Source organism: Xenopus laevis, chromosome 2S (genome assembly GCF_017654675.1).
Source record: "Xenopus laevis strain J_2021 chromosome 2S, Xenopus_laevis_v10.1, whole genome shotgun sequence".
Classification (NCBI taxonomy): Eukaryota; Metazoa; Chordata; class Amphibia; order Anura; family Pipidae; genus Xenopus; species Xenopus laevis.
This window is the reverse complement of record NC_054374.1, coordinates 31,047,544-31,063,911: the sequence shown is the minus strand read 5'-3', so window position 1 is coordinate 31,063,911 and position 16,368 is coordinate 31,047,544. Positions and strand designations below refer to the sequence as shown.

Below are 16,368 nucleotides of genomic sequence, written 5' to 3'. Positions count from 1 at the left end.
CAATGCATTCACTTACCTTATTTCTGTCACATCCGATTTGACGCCTGCGTTTTTGCGCAGCCAAACACTCCAAAATCGTCTGTGGCGTTCCTCCCTTAGGGCTCTTAGATACAGACACTGCACCGGCCCGGGGTTATTCCAGTGAGAACCATAGAGCGATTGGCTTCCTTCTTCGAATTTCCTGGGGCAGTCGTATGTGCAGTAGACCGAATTAGCAGATTTCTTTGTTAAAGTTTGGCTTTTCACTCTACTGTGCATGCGCACCCGCTTGAAGAAAGAAGAAGCCGGTCGCTCCGTGGTGCTCACTGAAAGAAACCCGGACCCGTGCAGTTTTCTGCTGATAGGAGCACCGGCCTGGGGTTTCAGGCAAGTAAATACACTCACTTGGGGTGCCTAACTTTTGGTTAGTAAATTCAGCCTTTCCTTCTCTTTTAAGTACAATTGAATCCCAATAATATTTCTTACTCCTCTTTCAGTTTCCTCCACTTAAAAGAAACTGTTGCATTTACCTTATGAAAAAAAACCTGCAAACTAAAAGCAGCTGAAATAAACAGAAGGGTCAGGGCACACAGGCAGATTCGCGTAGATTAGTCATCCCAAAGAAGAGGAGATTTGTTGCCGGATGATTAATCTCCCAGAACTGCCTCCCCACAGGCTAAAATGTAAATCGCCGGCAGGGTGGCACTTAGAGCACTTCTTTCTTCAAAGTCGCCCGAAGTTTGCTCGTGAGGCAGTTCGGGGAGATTAGTCGCCCCGAATGAGATTTGTCGCCGGGCGACTAATCTCCCCGAATCTGCCTGTGTGCCCTGACCCAAATGCAATACAAAGGTACTTGTGGTGTTTTCACTAGTTATTTTTTCTCCAAAGTAAAATCTTAGGTGTGTTTATGCCATGAGTAGTATTCGGTTTTCTTTGAGAGCAACTTGTTCTGTTTATATGAACACACAGAAAGACAAAAACCACAACGTAGTATTAACAAAATTCATAGAATTTTATTTGCAAGCAGTGTAAACAAATGCTGATTGATACATTAAAAAAAAAAAAAAACAAGAAATGTTAGTGTTGTTTATCAAAATATTTCAGCTTTCCAGCTGGGTCGGGAATTATCTAAAAAAAAATAAAAAATAAAAAGTTGAATTGCATTCCTGTTGTCTTACACGTTTTATCAGAACTACAACAAATTAACTGTTTTGCATTTTGTAGGATCATCTTAAACTGTTAACATTATCTATACAGATACAATCCTATACAAGTGACTTTGACTGCAGAATGTGCCAACTATATATATAGGCACAGGCAATTCAAGATCCTGTAAGGCAAGGTGGGGCTTGTTACAGTGTATAATAAATGAATTGCAGCAGAGTGGAAGTTTATTGGAGGGGTCAGGTAGGAGGAAGTTACATCACAGTGGGGCTCATTTATCAACACTGGGCAAATTTGCCCAAGTGCAGTTACTCATAGGAACCAATCAGTGATTAGCTTTTTAAAGCCAGCTGCAAGTAGAACAATGAATGGAGCAATTTGATTGGTTGCCATGAATTACTGCCCATGGTCAAATTTGCCCGGTGTTGATAAATGGCCCCCACTGTCTTGCCTGCCATCTGTCAAGAAAGTATATGTCAGTCCAAACCCCCTTAAATACTATTCTACAGACAAGGTTCCCAAATACAATTTTAAAAAACTTGCATTGGCTTCCTTTCCTTACCAGTTTACTTCCGGTCTTTCAAATTTAAAGTGATGTCACATATGGTTTTCCATTCTGATTGGTAGTAAATTGCCATTTAGACTGCATTAGGATTTCTTGGCCCTTTTCACACTCTACTTTTAATACCTGGTCTTCAACAAAACAATTTAAAGCTGTACTACATTGTCAACTGGTCCCCAATGGATCTTTTTCCTTAAAGGGATGATTGCTTTCAATATGCAACCAGCAACTTGCTGAAAAAGGCTGATCACTGATTGGTTGTTATGGGTTACTGCCCAGATTCAAATTTGCCCAGTGTTTATAAATGAGAGCCTCTCAGTTTAAAGGGATACTGTCATGGGAAAACATGTATTTCCAAAACACATCAGTTAATAGTTCTGCTGCAGCAGAGAAATCCATTTTCTCTAAAGAGCAAACAGATATTTTTTATATTCAGTTTTGAAATCGGACATGGGGCTAGACATATTTTCAGTTTCCCAGCTGCCCCAGTCATGTGACTTGTGCCTGCACTTGAGGATGGAATTACTTTCTGGCAGGCTGTTATTTCTCCTACTTAATGTAACTGAATCAGTCTCAGTGGGACTTGGCTTTTACTATTGAGTGCTGTTCTTAGATCTTCCAGGCAGCTGTTAAGGAGCTGCTATCTCATTACCTTCCCATTGTTCTGTTATTAGGCTGCTGGGGGGGGGGGCTAAGGGAGGGGGTAATATCACTTCAACTTGCAGTACAGCAGTAAAGAGTGATTGAAGTTTATTGGAGCACAAGTCACATGACTGGGGGCAGCTGGTAAATTGACAATATGTCTAGCCCCATGTCAGATTTCAAAATTGAAAATAAAAAAATCTGTTTGCTCTTTTGAGAAATGGATTTCAGTGCAGAATTCTGCTGGAGCAGCAACTATTAACGCATGCGTTTTGAAAAAAACATGTTTTCCCATGACCCCCACTGAGGCAATTCCACTGAGCAAAACCTTCTTGGATTCTGTTTTATAATGTAATGTATTCAAACAAAATGATTTTTGTTTGGGAAGAGTCCTTTATTGGAATCCTTAATTTTTTTTCACGGTGTTGCAGCTACAAATAGAATAGATTATATATTGTGAGATATTTCTTATATAAACAAGTATAGTATACTCACAGTTTCACTCCCAGGTTTCCAACCAGCAGGGCAAACTAGTACATAAATGAAAAACAGAATTGAAAGGATAATTTAGTGTATCGTCTTGAAAAAGGCTACAACACAAAATGACCAACTTCATTTACAGTACAAGTATAAAATCTGTTTCTAGGAACTTTGAATTTTTTACAATTTTTTCCTGCAAATTAATTGGCAAAGTGTATTAATAAATACGCCAAAAAAAACTGTGCAGATTTGGTATGGAGTTTTTTTTTTCCAGAAAATACTGGATAAATAACCCCCATAGCCTAATTTTGTTTACAATCATTTGCAGTGTATGAACTTTTTTACATCTATTTGACTGAAATTATAAACACTGAAAAAGACCACTGGCCAATAAGGTATTTAGTTTTTAGAGACTGCCTTACAATACTCACCATCTAAAGAACCTACATAACCAGAGGATGTCCTAAGAAATTTGACGCAGTGTGGGGCACATGAGTAATCGCCCAAGAAAAATAATAGGTGAATGTACATGTCTGGATAACAATGTTTAATTCATTTGATATTGTGCTTTCTGGCCATTGAGACCCTTTTTCTCTCTTCCTACTTTCTCAATGTTATGTTATGTTTATAACAAATAATTTCTCTTTAAATAAAAGCTTTAAATAAATAAATAAATAAAAAGAATACACACCTTCTCCATGTTTGTCTGTATACTGGAATGCCTGAACTAGACGTAGTGTCTCGTCTACAGATCTCCCAACAGGAAGATCGTTCATTGTAATCTGTCGAAGGACTCCTTTGTCATCAATAATGAAAAGTCCTCTGCACATATTAAAATAATGTTTAGTGATTAATTCACAAAGAGAAAAAACTTGAGACAAATAGTGACATTGCTTAGAAGTTTAAGATTCCATATCTTCAGGTCCTTTGAACACAAATATCTATGTGTGAAATTGTCTTAACACCTCTGAAGGTGGCAGAAAATCAACAGACACTTGCAGCAATATAACCTTCATTTCCAATGCAATAACCGATTTTGATTCAGAGATCATGCAAACCCCCAATTAATTTAAAAGGGGTTGTTCACCTTCCAAAACTTTTTTCGGTTTAGTTGATTTCTGATTGTTCACCAGAAATAAATACTTTTTTTTTCAATTGCTTTCCATTATTTATCGTTTTTCCAAAATGTAAGTTTAAAGTTGAATGTTTGTGTCTTTAGTGTCTCAGTCTGGCAGCTCAGAGATCCGGGAGCATCTGAACGGTTACAATTTGCTACATTTAGTGGATACATTTCTCAGAAGTATCTGTGGAATATTAGCAACTATTGTATCAATTCTAACAGCTGCCGTTAAAGGGGAACTGCGACTTCCAAACCAAAATTTGATAAAGAGGCCCACATAACACAGAAACCCCTAATATACCCATCACAGTTACCTGTTTCTTTCAAAAAGTATGAATAAATGCCATTTTCTATGCTGCAATCCAGCTGTTTAACAGTTCTTCTCTTTCTGCATCATTTGAAATCCTGGTAGGGAAGGAGGGACTAAACACTGATGTTACAAATTGTAACAACTTCTCCACAGCTTACAGACAGCATGCAGGAACTACATAACCCACAATGCATTGCACTGTGATGTTCATTTCCTTATTGAAATCACGTGTGCAGGGAATTGTGGGGTTTGGAGGATGCAGGCTGACAGTTGATACAAAGTAACAGTAGTCAGTCAGCTCAGCAAAGTAGTCTGAGAGATCAGGAGAGCAGAGGGCTAGGCTTAGGGAACAGTCAGAAACCATTAAAAATCATGAAAAAAGTCTGCATAATTTTTAAATGATGTATATTGCAAAGTTGCTTGAAATTATGTTTACTTTTCAAAAAGCTTAAGTTATGTTTTTGCGGAGTTACCATTTAAAAAAACTCAGGGATTCTGCTCAGCAGGGACAAAGATAACAAATGTATCAACTAAATGTATCAATTTAGAAAAGTTAGAGAGTTGGCGACCCCCCCCCCCAGAGCTGCTTTAGAAGGTGAAAAACGAAAGTTTCCTTAATATTAGAAAAACGCCCACAAATACAACACAGAAAGTAATTGGAAAATCTATTTATTTCTGGTGAACTATCTGAAACAAATTAAACTGGGAAAAGTGTTTGAAGGTGAACAACCCCTTTAAAGGAACTGGCACTCTCCAAACAAAAGAAGATAATTGCTGCGCACACAAAATTGCACCATATAAATTGAGAAACCAATTACTAAAGGCTTGTTAACCTCTGTGGAGAAAACCGAAACTTGTGTGACCGCAAGATAGATTTTGCCTACAGTATTCAATAATTCAGGAAATAAAGACAGTAGGTCTGCAAAACAAACATTCATAGATTACAAACCTTAATGTATGCCCCTGGTCTTCTAAATAGACTCCATAATCCTTTGAAATCTGATGCGTCAAATCAGAGAGCAGAGGAATTTTCATGGGCCCAAGCCCTCCTTGTTTGCGTGGAGTATTTATCCTATTAAAACAGACATTTTTCAACTATACCGCACAAAATAATTAGTTGTAAGAAGTGACCAAATATTAAATACTAGCTAATGTAATTATCATAAAGTTGCCAACAGCGAGAACAACAATAACACTGTGATCTTCTTCATCTATTTATTTTATCATTTTTCCTCTAAATGGATAGTCAAGCACTGCAGAATATCTGCCCATATTTACATCTGTAAAGCCAATAATCCAAGGATGTCGTTCTCACAGAAAGCTCTCAAAACAGCAACATGCTATTGCCTCATGATGCACTGGCACCATTCAACTAATCTGGCTGCTTGTGCAAATAAATGGTACAAACCATGCCAAGTGTGTGAACTGAGAATCCACGGAGCAGGCTACAACTTCAGTGTTTATGGATCTAAATTCTTCTATTCTGTCTCCAAATGCGATGATTTCAGTTGGGCACACAAATGTACTGAAAAAGATAAAGGGTATTTAGCGTTAGTGTTGTACTGTACTGCAACAATTGTTGAACCGGCACTCACCATCGATCAATCAAGTCCCTGGTGCTTCTTCAAGAAATAGCATAAAGATATAGTTAAGAGCACTCATGGGTATTGTGAAGAAAGGCTTTTATTGGAGTATTACAATCTACCCCACATGGGGTAGATTGTAATACTCCAATAAAAGCCTTTCTTCACTATATCTTTATATATATATATATATATATATATATATATATATATATATATATATATATATATACATATATATACATATATATACATATATATACATATATATACATATATATATATATATATATATACACACACACACACACACACACATATACATACATATATATATATATATATATATATATATATATATATATATATACACATACATACATACATACATACATACATATATATATATATATATATATGCAAAAAAGCAGCACTCACAGGATATCTATCTATCTATCTATATCTATCTATCTATATATATATACACACACACACACACAGTAAAAAGTCTGCACTCATAGGTCTTAGTGATACAATCACTAAGAGCTACGACTTAGGAATGGCACCAAAGTTGTTTGCGCTAAAGTTGTTTGCACCACCCCTCCCTCACCCATCAGCAGTTTTGGACTGGCCCACCAGGAAAACTCCCGGTGGGCCAAGGTGTCAGTGGGCCCTTCTGCTTCTAACCATTTGACCTATTTCATGGTCATTCCCTATTTCTTTATGAGAATATGAGGCTTAATAAAGGAAGAACAGAGTATAGTATGTAGAGAAAAGAGACTAGGAGAATAAAGCGGTTGAGTGAGGAGAGGAGGTATAATAGTTAGGCCCCCAACCACGGTTTTCTTTTGGGCCTCCGACACTGACAATCAGTATGAAGGCCACAAAAGACACAAGCACGAAAACATTAAGTACCCCCCAACAAGTTACAAAAAAAAAAAAAAGAACTTTGGTGCCCAAGGCCCCCCTACAAGTTTTGGTGGTCAGGGCCCTCTACAAGTTAAAGAAAAAAAAATATCAATGGCCAAGGACCCCTACAAATTTTTAAAAAAAACAATTGGCCAGGGCCCCTACAAGTTAAAAGAAAACTGCACTTACCCTAGCCAGGGAGTTCAGATGCTGGTATCTTCAGTTTCCTTTGCTCTGATTCGCCAGTGAAATGTAAGTCCCAGTAAAGCCGCATGGTGATTGGATAAAGTAGAGGGGTGGTTCAAACTTCGCCCATCCAATACCCATGCTGCTTTACCGGAACTTACACTTCATGGAGAATCACAGCACAGGAAGCAAGTTGCAGCCATCTGAGCTCCAGCCCGCCCTCCGTTCTGAAGTCTGCAGCTCACTAATGGTAGGGGCCCGGCAATGAAAGTAAGTGCAGCACGGCCGGGCCCCCCTTAACTCCCCAAATCATCTGGGCCCAGTACAACAGTACCCCCTGATGGCGACCCTGGCTGTGACCAATGTCCCAATGCCCAAAATAAAAAAAGTAACACTTGGGAATGGCAAAAAAGTTGTTTGAGCTAAAGAGAAAAATATGGACTGGGAGTTAAGCTACATTTCTGTAGGTACCGTCTTATTACACACAAAAGGCAAATCAATCAAGACTTGTGTGATAACAGCGAGATGGTTGCACAATATACTATATAGGGCAAAAAGGTCCAAGCCATTTTTTTGGTTAAAATATATTAACACTATTCCTTTAATAGAGGTGTTAAAAGTAAAGTGCTGGGGAAATGCCAGGAATTTCCAATCTGATCTGATAAATCAACCCCAGGTATTCTTTTCTGTTGCCCATAAGCACAAGGATACACAATTGTTTTTTTGTTATATGGGGAAATCTTAGTGGCTAAGTCAGCCCTTAGCAGCTGGCAGCAAATGTGTATATATCCCGTCCTCACTGTCAATGATTAACAGCTTTATATATAAATGTGGTTTAAAGCACAGCTGTATTCATTCACACACACACACTGCGAAGTAGAATGCAGTGAGGGCTTGGTTTTATTTATGTAAAATAATGCGTATGTTTTGTTTTCTGTAAAATTTTTAAAAGTGAAAATGTTTTGATTTAGAAAAGTCAAGTCTATGATTTGTTATTCAATAAACGGTAGATAATTGGTCATAGTTCGGATTATTTTTGAAAGAAACCATATATATGTACAAGGGGTGTGTGTAGAGTTTGTGCAATGGGTGTGATGTGCTATGTAAATACTTACCTACACTCAGTATCAAAAAAACAATATTTTAATGCAACATTTACTTCTGAATAAGAAAAGACGCCTTATTAATGCTTCTCAATGAACACCCACAATATTCTTATAAGTAATTATTCTTCAGTTTTACAACTCCTTATTAAAGCTAGAAAGGACTCAATGAGCAAAACTCTGTAAAGAGCTGCATGATATACTGGTGCAATACAGAGGATTATAGCTTAAAAAAAGCAAGACATATAATTACTCAATTTCACTGTATTTTAAGTGTTCCATCATTTTACACTTTTATTTTTGTGGTCCCACCAATACGTACTGCATTTCCCTGATTTTACCCTGTCCTGGATTTTTGTTCACCTGAAAATCTTAAAATGGGGGTCCTACTGTACATAGAGCTTGAAATACTTATATTTTGTAGGACAAATACAAAAGGGGTACCTGCTAGACTGACGAGTTACTGTATTTAAGAGAGACTGTGGTGGGGAGGCTACTTAGTAGCAAAATCTAGTAGCCTAGATGGGAAAGTGCTTAAAGGAACAGTAACCAAAAAATTAAAGTGTTTTAATGAGAATATCATGTAGTGTTGCCCTGCACTGGTAAAACTGATCTGTTTGCTTCAGAAACACTACTATAGTTCATTTAAACAAACTGCTATGTAGCAATGCAGGAAATTGGAAAAAGTCTATATGGCACAGGTTAAATAGTGGATAACGGATAACACCATTATGTTCTACAGAGCTTATCTGCTGTGTAACCTGAGCCTCTTCTTCTTTGAATGGCTGCCCCCATGGCTACACAGCAGTTTATTTATACACAGTAGAACCCCCATTTTTCATTTTTCAGGGGACCAGAAAAAAATGGTGTAAATGTAAAATCAGGGACATGTATTATGCATAATATATAGGTGGGACCACAAAACAACAATGTAAAATGAGGGGAAACTTAAAAATCAGGGGATGTAAACTTGAGGTTTTACTGTATATAATAGTAGTATTTCTGAAGCAAACACAGCAGTTTTACCAGTGCAGGGCAACACTGCTTTATACTTGTTTTACTTTAAAACACTTATATTTTTTGATGATACTGTTGCTTTAAGAAATGTTTTGATAGAGAAAGCTTTTGTCAACATGGCATAGGAAAAAAAAAAAAGATTTTATTTTATTTTTTTATGTTTTGACCATAATGTTTTGTGATCACAGAAAGATACAAGAAAAAAAGATTGCAGCTGTTGGGCCAGCAGGGTTTATGCCATTAGTAGTCAGATGGAAAGCTGATCAGTTCAGCGTTTGCTAGTTCAGATTGAGATTGTTCTGTGTAAAAGAAGTTTTGTCAGACTGGGTTGTGCAGAACGGGGGTGGCCATTCAGGTGTGCGGGGCTCACTGTTGGACTAGCCCACTGGGACAACTGGCCAGCTTCATGCCCAGAATTTTATACACTACAGCGGGAGTGCCCATACTTTACTAATGCAACATCTACTTTTAGTGATGTTGTCCCATTATGATCTACAGCCATAAAAGCAGTGTTAGCATTCTGTTTCATGGAAAATATTACTTAAATATTGATTGATGAGAAAATGTATATGAAAAGACTGAAATAGGGAGGGTGATATAGACAAGCTTTTAGTTGATAGTGTATTGAGATCTACTGATCACCAGCTAAAGGTCTACTGATCCTGATCTACCTTTTGGGCAGCCCTGAACTTCAGTCTGACACTGGCGGGCCCCCATGATATGTCAAGAAAGACCTGAGAAAAAAAAAATCAGCAAAATACACACATAAACAGGAGGAGCAGATAAACTTGATACTCACAAATCAAGAGGATAAAAAAAGAACACCAGGTATTTCCCTTTATAATCTGTAAGTTTCAACTCTTTGAACTCTCCGTTGATCACTGCTGTTCCTTCCCAGTATGGAGCAGCCTTGGAAACTACAGAAACAGAACAGTTACATAGAGTCATTTAACACAAGTCCCATCACATAAAACTTTATAAGCACAACCATTTAAAAATGCTGTCCCATTTCGGAAATAACTGAGATACTCTCTTCACTATCCAGGCTTTGTCTGTAGCTCCACGTGCAGCTCTGTGCCAAGTCTTTTTCATTATTGGCAGCTCAAATATGTAATTGGTCCACGATCCTTTTGTCTATTATTTGCCAAAATATATTGATGCTTCTCCACTTCCTGGGCATATAGATTAGTACAGGAATGGGCTCCTTTATCTGGAAACCTGTTATCCAGAAAGCTCCTAATTACAGGAAGGCCATTTCTCACTCCATTTTAATCAAACAACTATAAATTTTAGACATTATTACCTTTTTCTCTGTAATGATAAAATAGTGCCTTGTACCTAACCCAACGAAGATAGAATTAATCAGTATTGTTGGCAAAATAATTTTTTTTTAGTAGACTTAAAGGGGTTGTTCACCTTTTAATTAACTTTTAGTATGATGTAGAGAGTGATATTCTGAGACAATTTGCAATTGGTTTTCATTTTTTATTATTTTTGCTTTTTGGGCTATTTACCGTAGCTTTTTATTCAGCATCGCTCTAGTTTGCAACTTCTGCAATCTGGTTACTAGGGTCCAAATAACCCTAGCAGCCATGTATTGCTTGGAATTAGAGACTGGAATATGAATAGGAGAGGCCTGAGTAAAAAGAGTAATAATAAAAAGTAGCAATAAATTTGTAGCCTGACAGAGCATTTGTTTTTAGATGAGGTCGGCGACTTCCATTTGAAAGATGGAAAGTGTCAGCAGAAAAAGGTAAATAATTAAAAAAACAATAATAAAAATAAATACTGAAAGCATTAGAAAAATTGCTTAGAATGAGCCATTCTATAGCATACTAAAAGGTAACTTGAAGGTGAATTAAGGTATGGAGAGCCAAGTTATGGAAAGATCCCTTATCCGGAAAACCTCAGGTTCTGAATAACGGGTCCCATACCTGTACACAACAATGGATGCCTTTAAGATGACTCAGAGATTAACTGTGGAGATGTGGAAATCTTAAATTGATTATTGTTATACAAAACAACAAATGGGATATGCAAATTTTAAGACACAGAGACCCCTAATACAGGGGCATGTCCTCCTACATGAAATATCCATACAGCACTATCAAACAAGAATTACAATGGCACATGTTCAGGACCAGAGTTAGATAAGATCAGGCCCTTGATAATGCAGGAATGATGGGACCATGCATCTTGCTAGGGATGTAGAAAAGACACAAATGAAGGATGCAGTACTACTACTACAATTCCCATCATCCCACGACAACCACTGCCAGTTAAAAGTTGTATCTAGCGCAGCAACACCTGCAAGTCATATAACTGGGGTAGATACTAAGTTATTCACACAGGGAGGCCCTCTGATGGGGGCAGACATTTGCCCTTTCTTCCTTGTCCTAGCAACTGTTTAAAGTGGACCCGTCACCCAGACATAAAAATCTGTATAATAAAAGTCCTTCTTAAATTAAATATGAAATCCAATTTCTTTTTTTTTATTAAAGCATTCATAGCTGTTGTAAACTCATTTAAAAATATCAGCTGTCAATCAAGTATTGCCTAGGCATAGAGGCGGGGCAAGCAATTACTTTCACTTTCCATTCAGCACTTCCTAGATGTCACTGCTCTCCACACATTCCCCCAGTTCTCTTTACCATTTAATTGTGTAGCCAGGGCATGGGGATGGACATCAGGTCCCCCATTCTGGTGCACAAACAAGATTTTGAGATGATGCAAGGCTTGTCTTAATAACAGTGACCACAAAATGGCTCCTGCCTGCTTGTTATAATTATGAGTTCCCAGACTGATGGAAACAAGATTCAAATAATTTATACAGTGTAATTAAAGTTCATTTTGCCTGACTAACAAGATAAAATAGGATTTGAAATAATTTTTTTGGGTGACGGGTCCCCTTCAATGCAGCTGCACACAGAGCTGACCCTTGCTGGCTGAGTGCGACCAATAGGATTTCACGTACATGTCCTTAGCCAATGGAACGTGCCATGCAAAGCACAGAAGGGCTCATTTTTTTCGCGCAAGGCAGATTGGTTCGCAAAGTGAATATATTTGCCCTGTACATGGTTATATATATAAGCTTACAAAGTGTGGTGCAAACAGAATTGCAAGTATATTTTTTCAAATTGCGAATGTGCATAAGAGCTTTTTGAATATGTCAAAAATCACAAATTGCGAATATTTATGTGCACACACTGCGACTGAATTACACCACAACTTGTGGTGGTGGCAGGGAAAATATTTGCAAAACAGTTTTGCAAATTGCGAATTTAAGTTACAGTCAATGCTATTTTCACGCACAACATTCCCGCAAACACCCGTCTCACTCGTGAGCCATTTGCGAAAATGTATTCTCAATGTGAATTCGCAAAAACCAGAAAGACGGGCACAGCAGTGAAATCTTTTTAGTGTTCAGGAAAAAAAATGGCCAATACAATCACTTGCAAATAAATATGCGCTGCGCAAGCTTTAGAAATGACCCCCAGAGACTTTTAGCAGCTTTGTTGTCAGGTTTCCAGCCAAATTGGGCTACTAATTTAAAGTCCAGGCGGATTTTGAAAAGTACAAACTAGCGCAGGTACGGTTTTGGGCTACTTTTTGGGCTTTTGGCTGGTTTGTACTTTGGAAACCATCCAATGTTTTTTTCTGTAATGTGCCAAGCCTGTGTCTCCCAATGCATGTTGGGTAATGTACAATTCTAATATAAGACTACAATACCCATCATGCAATGGGACTGACTTACACGTATATTCATTTATTCTAAAGGAGAAGGAAACACTTTCGTTTCAAAACCTCTCCCCCGGCAAATGCCCCTAAGTTGCTATTTACCCCTCGGCGCAGGTCTTCTGTCGTGGAGTTCGCAGACGCCATCTTCTCCCCTCCGTTCTTCTTCCTGGACTCCCCGGCATTTGGCGGCGCATGCGCCGAAAGTCACAATGTTTTCAGATTTCTTTTTTCGTCAACTTCGTGACTTTCGGCATAGATTGCAACCGGCAAATACGCCGCAAAACGCCGGGGAATCCAGGAAGAAGAATGGACAGGAGAAGATGGCGCCTGCGAACTCCACAGGAGAGAACTTGGGGGTAAGTAGCAACTTAGGGGCATTTGTCCGGGTGGGGGGAAGGTGTTTGCACAGAAAGGGTTTCCTTCTCCTTTAAGACCCTTTTTCACTGCACATATTGTGCTATTTTTGGGCTACTTTTGAAGTGCCTCTTGGCCAGTTTTGTAGCGGACTTTTTTGAAAATTCGACCTGGCAACCTTGTTTAGCAGAGATGGAAAAGAAAAGCAGTGCAATAGAAAGAGAGATAGCCCTATAATAAGAGACATCTGCCAACCCACGTGATTGCCTACAGCACAATGACCCGCCATCTCTTGCCGGAGAGGGAATAAGGAGGCGTCATGTACAGAGGGAGAATGGTGACCCACTTTTGGCTTTGCTGAGGTGCAGAGAGTGGTCGGACACTGGCACACGGGTCGCCTCTCCGGGGTAAACCTGCCCCCCTGCATAGAAGTGACATTCTCCATCCGGGGCAGCAGATCGACCAGACCGGCCCTGGGACTGCTCCTTCTCCTCCTGACTCTCACACGTGACAGCTGACAGCAAGAGAAGACACAGGGTGAAAGTGGCCGCCAGATAACGCCGCTGGGGTAGCGCCATGATCAGCTGTTGAACAGACACGGAACAATAAGCGGCAGCTGCAGATCCGGGAGGAACACAGAACTGCACGGAAATGTAGGCGGGGCAAGCTTAAGGGTCCGCCCACAAGGCGTGCCTCAGACTTTTAATACAAGTTACAGCGCTGTCACTTTTCTTCTTGTCGAAAGCAAAGTCATTAAACTTTCACAAAAGTCTCTTTGAGTACATTTACAGGAAATCGGCCTTATATCCTGCTAAATCCCTGCTTTTTGACAAGCTACAGCAAACTCCACAATCTCCGCTAACATCGGAGCCGGGAGCGCAAAGAATCAGTCAGCCTTCTCTCGCGATACTTGCGCGGCTTTTGGGATGCGCGGGAAAAGCGAGAGATGGTATAGCATTAGGAGCAGCAGTAGCTCTTGAATAGCTCTGATAAAGGTGATGCTTTCTGACACTTGGGATCAGATTACTCCTCCCCTTCCCCCTGCTGTTTTGGCTGCATTTTTAACCCTAAATTTTAGTGCCGGCTGGGCGCCCAGGACGCGCGTGCGTAACTGTGCGCAAAGGAGAACGCGCGTGCGTAATCGTGCGCAAAGGAGGAAGCGCATGCGTAATCGTGCGTAAAGAAGGACGCGCGTGCGTAACCGTGCGCAAAGGAGAACGCGCGTGCGTAACCGTGCGCAAAGGTGGACGCGCGTGCGCAAACTCAATTTCCTCCAAACCTCATAGAAGTATGTCCGTTCTTAGAAAACATCTGGCTGCTACATATTATCTACAAACATTATTCTCACAGACCAACTGCAGAAATGTATTTCACTGGTTCAACAGCCAAAAGTGACATCTTATTTTCAAGTATTATTGACCATACTGTCCATACATGAATATCTGTGAAACAAGAAGAAAAAAAAAGTTTTCACATTTGCAACAATTGTGCTGCTTAGATCCCATTGCGTTGGGTACTGTAGTTGTTGCACCTGTCTACGCTGATTCTTTGGAGCCCATTAAACATCAGCAGGGTATGGGTTGATTTACACTCACTTAGGGTAGAGTTCGTCCATTGGTTTTTGTCGGTTCGATGCCAGCGACAAAATGCACGCGACAAGTCAGATGGAGTCGCACGTGTGAAGATATAATTGGACTGAATGAAAAGTTGGAGTTAACGACTACACAGCCGACTGTAGGATGAAGACAGTGCTTTCTGCGTCCATGTCCGACAGTTGTGTCGCGACAGTTGTGTAATGTAGTTGTTACCTCCGACTTTTCATTCAGTCCAATTATATCTTCACACATGCGACTCCATCCGACCAGGGGCGATCCTGCCCAATTTCCCGCTTGAGGTGGCTTTTGTTTTTGCCGCCCCCGCCTCCCCCACGGCACTCACCTTCAGCGCCGGACGGTGGTCGGTGGGGTCCACGTCGCTAATGCAGAGAGCGCAATTGCACTCTCTGTACTAGAAGAGCCGAATTTCCAGGTTGAAGAACAAATAGAATACTATAACAATAACCGAAAACTAAACAGAATGGGGAAGAAAAAAGAAATATGGGAGAGGGCATGAGAAAGGAGCAGAGTGAGGGAAAGTGGATGATCCACAGAAAGAGGAACGTAATGGAAAATAAGAATGGAAAAAACATTTAAACTGTAAGGAAAGGTAGGAAGGAGAAGCACGTAACAACAGTAAATTACGGAAAGAAAAACATAGGGTGTGGTGCAGGGAAGCAGGATGGAGAGAAAAATAAAGAGGTGAAAGAGAATAGCAGAGAACATGGAACAACAAAGGCATGCAGGGTGTTTAATGTACATTTGTAATGTACATGGTTGTGGCCCTGTGCCCTGGTTGTGGGGTAGTGTTACATTAGTGCAACTGTACCCCCATCAATACTGTGATCATATTGTGGTTCTCCCCCCCCCCCACCACCAGAGAGGAGCCATTGTCCTCATTATATAAAATGCTTTTGGGATGCCAGTACTCACTGCCTATTACTGTATATCATGTGTTTGGGATGTAACATCTTCTGCTCATTTTATAACATGCTTTGGGTGCCAATGCCAAAGAACCTCTTGCTTTACTTAAGTTTTGGTGCAGAAACCACTGCTCTTTTTGTAGAAGATCGAGGAAAACGTACGGAAGGGGTCGGCGTGCTGAGTTTTGTGCCAGGCCCCACAGAGGGTTATTTGCTGGGGTTCCCTGAGATCACATTCGAGTTACACTACTTTAAGGCATGCTATAAGGCACTGCATCATTGTGTTACTTGAGGGAGATCACTGTTTCTTTTGCTGATCCAGTTATATTGTGTAGCTGGAGTTATTATCCATCCAAGGATTGCCATTGCATTTCTTATTCAAGGGGGGTAATGAAATCCTTGTCTAGTTATAAATAGTGTATATCATAGTCATTGATTCTGCCTTTACTGTTGAGCCTTTACTTTCCAGCACAATAAAGGCAATTTTGAGACTGAAGTTGACCAGAGAAGCCAGTGCAAGTTTTAGTCATTTTGCTTTGCTGATTGTTTCTTCTTAAAAATATTTTTTCTTTTAACTCTACTAGGCATCTTTATTTTTAGACCTCCGTCTATTTCTCAGTGATAACTCCCAGTATCCTCTGGTAGATTTGGGGTTTGAGTTCAGTAGCTGGAGGGCTAGATAGAGCTACTGTAACATTAAGGT

The 16,368-nt window shown here is 39.7% G+C and overlaps 1 protein-coding gene across 1 annotated transcript; it reads right to left on the bottom strand.

Annotated features, from left to right (window-relative positions):
- Nucleotides 1–970: 970 nt before the first annotated feature.
- On the bottom strand, nucleotides 971–13,733 carry prdx4.S (peroxiredoxin 4 S homeolog). Its single transcript, NM_001095348.1, is given in 7 exon segments — nucleotides 971–1,107; nucleotides 2,843–2,877; nucleotides 3,519–3,649; nucleotides 5,207–5,329; nucleotides 5,666–5,782; nucleotides 9,855–9,972; nucleotides 13,494–13,733. Coding segments are annotated over 7 exon segments (807 nt in total). The 5' UTR covers nucleotides 13,726–13,733; the 3' UTR covers nucleotides 971–1,056.
- Between the last annotated feature and the right edge of the window lie 2,635 nt (nucleotides 13,734–16,368).